Genomic DNA, 7,762 nt, shown 5'->3' with positions numbered 1-7,762 from the left:
TGCGTAATACAAATAATATTCAGCTCTCAATCGCCCATGCGGTTACAAAGTAACATGGATATTTTTCGCACAAAACAACATGGTCCACAGAATAATTGACCAATCTAATCAAATCGCCGTGCCCGCGACTCCAGTTATTATCCCCCAACGCGAAATTGGCTGCACGGTGTTTAAGGTCTAATTTAACAAAACGATAATTTGCCCCCATCAACAGTCGACGGAGCCTACGTATATAAACAGATGTGAACAGACACAGACCGTGAGACTCAGTTATTACTTCCAGGAGCGAAAGTAAGTTACTATATTAGATTCGTACCTTTTTTCTAACTTAATGAAGTTATCTCATTTTTATGAAATAGCTGCATGAAATGTTGTTTCTGTTAACCTGTATATAAAACCTATTTCTATAAGATTTATTTGAAACGTAACCAACTTTGCCTCAAGGGGATTGTAATAAGCCTATCGCATATATTTTCCAGAATTATTTTTCAGATCATCAGTTGATGACGATGTTGAAGTATTTAGCTGCCGTGTTGTTTTTGACTCTGTCGTGTGCGGCGTTCGACATCGAAACGCTGATAAAACGAAGTGTCGAAGTCGCCAAACGGAACTCTGAATGCGGATGTATACCTCATAAATTCACTGGCTCATACCACGCTGCTATTACGGGTATACCGCATCCACGACTGAAGAATTTCAATTTCCACGGAAAGTACGTACATATTGTTAAAAAGTATTGGACTAAAAGTCGTTTTGCACGTTTTGATTTTCCATTTATTGTTTATGAATAGGTTGATCATCGATTTTGCTGCTAAACAAGGTCGAATAAGCATGGCTTCCAGCAATATTCCTGGACATTCTGGAACCCTTGAAATTCTTGATGTACTGTGGAATGGAAAGACCGTAAGACCTTTGATGAAGATATAAGATATGATATAATACCTTAGTATCACAGAAATGATATCAAATTCGAATGCTCGAAACATCTTTATGAGCTCTAATTCTGTTGAAACTACAAATAATTTATATACAATTCTTTTCTACAATTATAAAGGAACGATAAACTGCAAGATAGTTTTAAAGAAAAAATGCATCAATTCACCTTAGCATCAAATTAAATTCGCATGCTTCAAGTAACAGTTCTCTGAGCTTTTAGCTAGTGCTTGGATTGTTATAAAATGACAAATATTTCATATGAAATTCTTTTATTCTCAAGGGAGCTATCAACGCCAAGACTGCTTTAAAGAGAAAATGTATTAATGCCGTATTGCCGTCGGAATTACTTCATAAGATGAGCAGAGAAGCCGCTTTTACTGAAAAAGAAAGATGCGCATTGAGTAAGTTTATGACTTTGAATCGATGAAAAACTCTTTTAAATCGATCATAATCGAATGCTTTAATATTGTTTTTCTTTTCTAGAAAATGCTTTGCGCGAAAAGACAATCGGCGGTAGCACAACCTACTATGGTTATTTCTATCCGACGGGAGTAAATTTCAGATATAACTCTGCTACTTGTGAATTGAAACAAGTTGCTGTTGATATGACCGCTCCTCCAAGCGGTAATTACCTATATATCATATAACATCGTTACTTATACATCTTATACGATTGTATTTATTTACAAATTTCTTAGCGGCGTGTCAATGATAGAATAAAAAATAATTTCAAAAGTTTATAAAAGATGAAACCACAACGATTTGGCGTTAAACTTTCGTTTCAGTCGAAAAACTGAAAAGGATTTCCAACAATAAAATTGAATGTGATAGAAATTGATGGTCTATTAAAACAAAACTACATGTTTTGGCCGTTTACAACGGCTATCGGACTATAATCAGGGTTCGATTTTACAGACGGCTAAAAACTAAATTAAATTAAACCGTAAATTCCATCAGTATTGTGAGATTATGACACTCATTCTTGTTAAATGAGCCCCAATTATCTTTCATCTTAATTATTTAGTTTAGTTAGAATATTTTTTGATGAGTGATCACATTTTTTCAGCTCGTCGTAAATTCAAGAAAGTAAGTTTCATCCTCAACGTCGAAAAACTTGACGTAGACCAGAAAGACGTGGAACCATTCTGCAATGAAGCCCCAGTGCATATCACGATGGCGGTACGTATACTTATATACTTCATAGATATCTGATTAATAAGTAAAAATGCATGTAAATATTTCTAAATATGTGCTGAAATTTTAAAATATTGTTTTAATTGTTGGTTTTTATCTATCGTTTTGTCTGCAGCAACTGAACGCAATGGGCAAAATGTATGGACTTCAGTGAAGCATGGAACTGTGTGATCGAAACAGATGTCGGAAAAACAGTGACAAAAATTCTCATAGAAAATCTGTAAACCATCAAATCTGTAATACGAGTGTACGTGTAAAACTAGTATAAATAAATGATCGATTTTTTCATTGTTAATTTGCGGTAGTAAGTTCCTTGTGAATATGGTTTTTTTGTAAAAGGTTTCAAATCGTTGGTGAAAATTTTCAAAACGTTGTACGAATCATAAGTTGTATTCGTATTAATGACACTGCATATCCAGGACCCATCACAAACGTTAAAAGTCTCTACATCCGTCTGGAAGAGAATGAAAAAGAAAGATATCAACCCTGCAAACTAGCACTCAGAGAATGAGCACTACGTGTCTAGGTCAATAAATACCAACCTCCAAGGAAGAAAATCGCATGTAATCATAAAGACAAATCTTGAATATCTAAATTAGAAGATTTGTTGATTCGAGAGATTTACCGGTTATACAATAAACATACATGTTTTGGATTTGTTTTCCACGATTTGCTGGTGATCTACAAACTACAGATGAAATTAATTCATTAGAAGAAAGATGTTTTACGAGTGATGAACTTCAAACGTGGTTGTTTTCGACATCACTCCCTCACTCTCTTTGCGAAGATATAATTCAAAACGAAAATATATCAGAACTACGTTTATACCAATCTACCGATCTATGATTGAACTGGGTGAGAACACAGTACATGAACAAAATAGAATCCCTTAAAACGATGGTCGCATTTTGTTGTATGTTCATCTTATTGTTGAAATTGACAATCAGATTGTGACTGCGGCATGCGAAGATCCACCAGTTGCGTATAGGAAGTACGTAGGACACGATATATGATTTCAGGAGTGAATCAGGAATAATGATCATGCCATACGAATCACGACGATCAATCTGATTTCATCAGAGATATAATTTCTAAAATGTTTGATGAAGTTGTCCTGTTGTTACACAGATTTGTTTAGCTGGAGGCGCCTCTCCCCTGGTAGGTTTTTAACTCTTACCCGATTTGTTGTGCAGTGTTTTGTTCATACAGCAGTTGATTTTTGAGTCGCGATTCTTTCAGTTCAGTTGCCAATGCTTTCTTTTCATCCGTCAAATCTTGAACTTTTACCTCCAATGCGGATATTCTGATTCACCCTGAGTTTATACATCTAGCAGTAGCTGATTAGCACTAAACTATGAACAGCGACACGCGTTTCGACTGCTCAAAGTGTGGTAGGGACAGTCACTCTCGTAGCTGCGCGCAGAACCAAACGCAATATCCATAGTCTCTCGAGACTGGTGAATGTCAATCACCATATTACCTCAATCTGCCCTGCATTTTCTGGCTTGATGCTAATTTCTATAGCGAGAAATTACTGGAAGCCCGAATGAAGAAAAATTAATTCACTTAACCTCCAGTATTAGTAGCTCATACATTTTTTCAGCTTTCCTTACGAACCATAAACACTTGTTTAACATAAGTTTTTCGATTGGAAAATGGGCAATTGAACCGAAGTTTATACACATAGATGTATGAGATGTATATCATATATCTATGTGGAAATGCTCCTAACTACCGATACCTTTAATATGCTATGTGTTTGACGTTACTTGAATTATCTTCAGGTATCCACCACACAGTATTATGTATCTGTGTCGTATCATTAAAAAAATGTACTTTTTGATATAATAAGCGATAATGATATAAGCAGTGATATGAAGTTGGATATTTATCGAACAAATAACAATGTCCGCAGTCACAGACTAATTGACCAATCTAATCAAATCGTCGCACCCCCGCAATTCGTAATTTTGGTAATTTTCCCCGCGCAAAATTGGCTACACGGTGTTTAAGGAATAATTTAGCAAAGCGATAATTTTTCCCCATCAAAGGTCGACGTAGCCTGTATAAACAGATATGAACAGACACAGACCGTGAGGGTCTCGGCTTTTATTTCCAGGAGCGAAAGTAAGTAACTGTATTAAATTCATACAATATTTTTGACTTTATATTGAGTTTATGTATCTAGTTGTTATAAATGGCTGTATAGAATGTAATGTTTGCAAACCTTTTATAAAAGATGTTTTCAGAACATGTATTTCATACGTAACTAATGGGCATTAGTTCATCGGCAGTAGGAAAATATGAACAATAGCTCGAGTTCATGGCCGTGTGCTGTCGGACTACCTACATGGATCTGCGTCGTCACATATTGAAGTTTAAAGCAAACAAACTTGCTTGATTGTAACGTACGTATCTACGTAGAGGAACCTATATGTGGTGCGGCCTTGAGCTCTAGCTGATACAAAACTCATATTTAGATAATTGTGACGTATGTAGGTACGAACGCGCTCCATGGTTCGGTGGAATGTTGTGACGTGAGACAACGTCACAATATGTGAACGCCAGGACATGTGGAATAAAGAACCTGCACGCATGCTCCATACATGGGTCGGTGGAATGTTGTGACGTGAGACAACGTCACAATATGTGAACGCCAGGACATGTGGAATGAAGAACCTGCACGCATGCTCCATACATGGGTCGGTGGAATATTGTGACGTGAAACAACGTCACAATATGTGAACAGTTGGAATGAAGGACCTGCACGCAACACTTGGAAAGCAAAAACAAATACATGTAGGAAGGTTTTAGAAAAAGAGGGAGTAGAAAAGGAGAAGTTGTTCAGAATAATGAGGCTGGACATATAGAAAAGAAAGAGTTATAGTTATCATTTTGAATTGCAATTATAGGCCTATCGCATATATTTTCCAGAATTATTTTTCAGATCATCAGTTGATGACGATGTTGAAGTATTTAGCTGCCGTGTTGTTTTTGACTCTGTCGTGTGCGGCGTTCGACATCGAAACGCTGATAAAACGAAGTGTCGAAGTTGCCAAACAGAACTCTGAATGCGGATGTATCCCTCATAAATTCACTGGTTCATACCTCGCTGCTATCACCGGTATACCACACCCACAAATGAAGAATTTCTATTTCCATGGAAAGTACGTATATTACCCAGTTCCACAGTTCTGAGTTCAATTCGAATCAAAAGTTAAAACATTGAAAATGAACTAACTTCAACTGAGAATTAACTCTTAACTCACAACTGTTGAACCGGGCTCATATTGTTTAAAATTGTTGGACTTATAGTCTTTTTGCCCGTTTTGATTTTCCATTCATTGTTTATGAATAGATTGTTCGTTGATTTTGCTGTAAAGCGAATTCGAATAAGCGTGTCTTCAAGCTACATTCCTGGGCATACTGGAACGTTTGAACTTCTTGATTTACTGGTGAATTTAAAAAATGTAAGAACTATATTCAAATGTGACTTTGTTACCTTTAGTATCAAAGATTGAAATGATCTCAAATTCGCATGCCGAAACAGTTTTTCTGCGCTCGTATCTGGTGCTTGGCTATACAAACCAAGGGCGGATCCAGACAGGGGCATAATGAGCACACGCTCCCCACGCCTGTGCCCTTTTTAAAATACGATGGCTTTTTTCAGGGCAATTTTTCCACCCACAAATAATGAAACAGCAGTCCGCAGCACAAGATTCATATTGTATATTCTTTAAAATCTCTCAAGTACCTAGTGGTTGTATGGAAATACACTGGAATTTATTGATTCTCCTGACTCCTGTTTGGCTTGGCGCTCGCGCTGTGCGGAACTTGCCCTTTTAAATTCAATTTGATTTCTTTGTTTTTCTGTCAAAGTATGCCTCTCAGGATCTGCCCTGCAAATACATACTTTATATGATTATATAAGAATTATATAAATTATATAGAATTTGCGGCCCAAGACTTCTGTTGTTTGGATTTTTATGAAATAGCAGATATTTCATATCGTAACTTTTATTCTCAAGGGATCTATCAACGCCAAGACGGAGCGAAAATGTGTCAATTCCGTATTGCCATGGGAAGTACTTTTCGCTATTAAAAGGGAAACTGAATTTGAAATGAAATACAGATGCGAAATGAGTAAGTCTGACTTCGAGAAAATGAAAAAACCTTTCAAATAGATCAATCTCGAATAGGTATTGTGCTTTTGCTTTATAGAAAAAGATTTACGAAAGACGAATGTCGGCGGCAGCACAACCTATGATGGTTATAATCGTCATCTAGTGGGAGTAAATTTCAGATATAACTCTGATACGTGTGAATTGAAACGAGTTGCTGTTGAGATATCCGCTCCCCCAAGCCGTAATTACACCTGAATATACAATATTTTTCAAATAATCACTCTTAACGCGCGTGTAAATTATAGAAACGTAACTTAATACCTTTACCTATTAAAGACGAAACCACAAGACGAATAAAAGGATTTCCCACAATATGGTATGTGATAGAAATTGAACAAAATAACATCATTTTGGCTGTTTGACTCGCACAGTAGATTATAGAAATCTATTGCATCAAATTCTATTCGTGGGATTACTTTATCTATTTTTTGGCTGTTTACAACGACCATCTACCATATATCAATATAATCAGGGGTCGATTTTACAGACGACTTAAAACTTCCCTGAATTCCGGTAGCATTGTGAAATTATGACACTCTTTTCGGTAAACTGGGCCCCAATGATCTCTCATCTTAAAGATTTAGTTTTGAAAACGTTTGCAATTGTTTTCGGTTTGCATTCAGCCTTGTTCTAGTAACGAACGTGCTTAAAACTCATCGAATATTGCGCTCGTCAACTGCTGTTCAATAAAATGATTGAACGAATTTTTTTCAGTTCGCGGTAAATTCAAGAAAGCAAGTATCTACCTCGACGTCGAAAAACTTGACGTAGACCAGAAAGACGTTGAACCATTCTGCCATGAAGCCCCAGTGAATATCACGATGGCGGTACGTGTACTAAACTTCATAGAGTTCTTGTTAATAAGTCAAAATGCATGTAAATATTTCATTTTTCTCCAGCAATTAAACGCGAAATTGAGAATGTACGGACTGCTGTGAGGCATGGAACTGTAGATCGAAACAAGTGTCGGAAAAACAGTGACAAAAGTCTCTTAGAAAATCTTTAAATCATCAAATTTGTAACAAGACTGTACATCATGTAAACCTCGTTTGAATAAACAATTGATTTTTCCATTGTTAATTTCCTTGTGAATGTAGATTTTTTGTGAAAGGTTCAAAATCGTTGGTGAAAGTTAGCATACATCGTACGAATCACAAACTCAAAAGAACAGCAAAAAAATGTTTCATTCTGAATTTTATTGTCAATATCATTTTTCTACTTAAATTGTATGAATCAACATGTTCCACAGGTTTTTTTCCACAAGTTGTATTCGTATTTGAACTACTGCATATCCAGGAATAATCACATGAATTGGTTCTTTACACTCTGAAGAGAATGATCAAAGACTGAGATGAAATCAAACAACCGTCACATATATCATTATTCAAAGATGAGCGTGTCACTTAAGTGTCTAAGACAATAAAGAAGCCAACCCTGAGAAAGAAAAC

At 36.2% G+C, this 7,762-nt stretch overlaps 2 protein-coding genes across 2 annotated transcripts; both read left to right on the top strand.

The window, feature by feature from the left end:
- Window positions 1–247: 247 nt before the first annotated feature.
- On the top strand, window positions 248–2,400 carry LOC141907599 (uncharacterized). The gene is made up of 7 exons (XM_074797291.1): window positions 248–291; window positions 493–712; window positions 792–903; window positions 1,217–1,337; window positions 1,420–1,560; window positions 2,003–2,115; window positions 2,246–2,400. Exons 2-7 carry the CDS (start codon window positions 504–506, stop codon window positions 2,282–2,284), a joined length of 735 nt encoding a protein of 244 aa, XP_074653392.1. The 5' UTR covers window positions 248–291; window positions 493–503; the 3' UTR covers window positions 2,285–2,400.
- A 1,817-nt stretch (window positions 2,401–4,217) lies between these two features.
- LOC141907679 (uncharacterized) lies at window positions 4,218–7,285 on the top strand. The gene is made up of 7 exons (XM_074797402.1): window positions 4,218–4,257; window positions 5,078–5,297; window positions 5,489–5,600; window positions 6,159–6,273; window positions 6,352–6,495; window positions 7,029–7,141; window positions 7,214–7,285. Exons 2-7 carry the CDS (start codon window positions 5,089–5,091, stop codon window positions 7,250–7,252), a joined length of 732 nt encoding a protein of 243 aa, XP_074653503.1. The 5' UTR covers window positions 4,218–4,257; window positions 5,078–5,088; the 3' UTR covers window positions 7,253–7,285.
- Window positions 7,286–7,762: the final 477 nt, after the last annotated feature.

The sequence above is a fragment of the Tubulanus polymorphus genome, chromosome 6 (genome assembly GCF_964204645.1).
Source record: "Tubulanus polymorphus chromosome 6, tnTubPoly1.2, whole genome shotgun sequence".
Classification (NCBI taxonomy): domain Eukaryota; kingdom Metazoa; phylum Nemertea; class Palaeonemertea; order Tubulaniformes; family Tubulanidae; genus Tubulanus; species Tubulanus polymorphus.
This window is presented reverse-complemented; position numbering and strand designations above follow the sequence as displayed.

Coding starts and splice junctions, on each gene's coding strand:
- LOC141907599 (XM_074797291.1), top strand. CDS start 504: ATGACGATGTTGAAGTATTTAGCTGCCGTGTTGTTTTTGACTCTGTCG. Junction 1,561..2,002: donor TATGACCGCTCCTCCAAGCG/GTAATTACCTAT, acceptor ACATTTTTTCAG/CTCGTCGTAAATTCAAGAAA. Junction 2,116..2,245: donor CAGTGCATATCACGATGGCG/GTACGTATACTT, acceptor TTTTGTCTGCAG/CAACTGAACGCAATGGGCAA.
- LOC141907679 (XM_074797402.1), top strand. CDS start 5,089: ATGACGATGTTGAAGTATTTAGCTGCCGTGTTGTTTTTGACTCTGTCG. Junction 5,298..5,488: donor AATTTCTATTTCCATGGAAA/GTACGTATATTA, acceptor GTTTATGAATAG/ATTGTTCGTTGATTTTGCTG. Junction 5,601..6,158: donor TACTGGTGAATTTAAAAAAT/GTAAGAACTATA, acceptor TTTATTCTCAAG/GGATCTATCAACGCCAAGAC.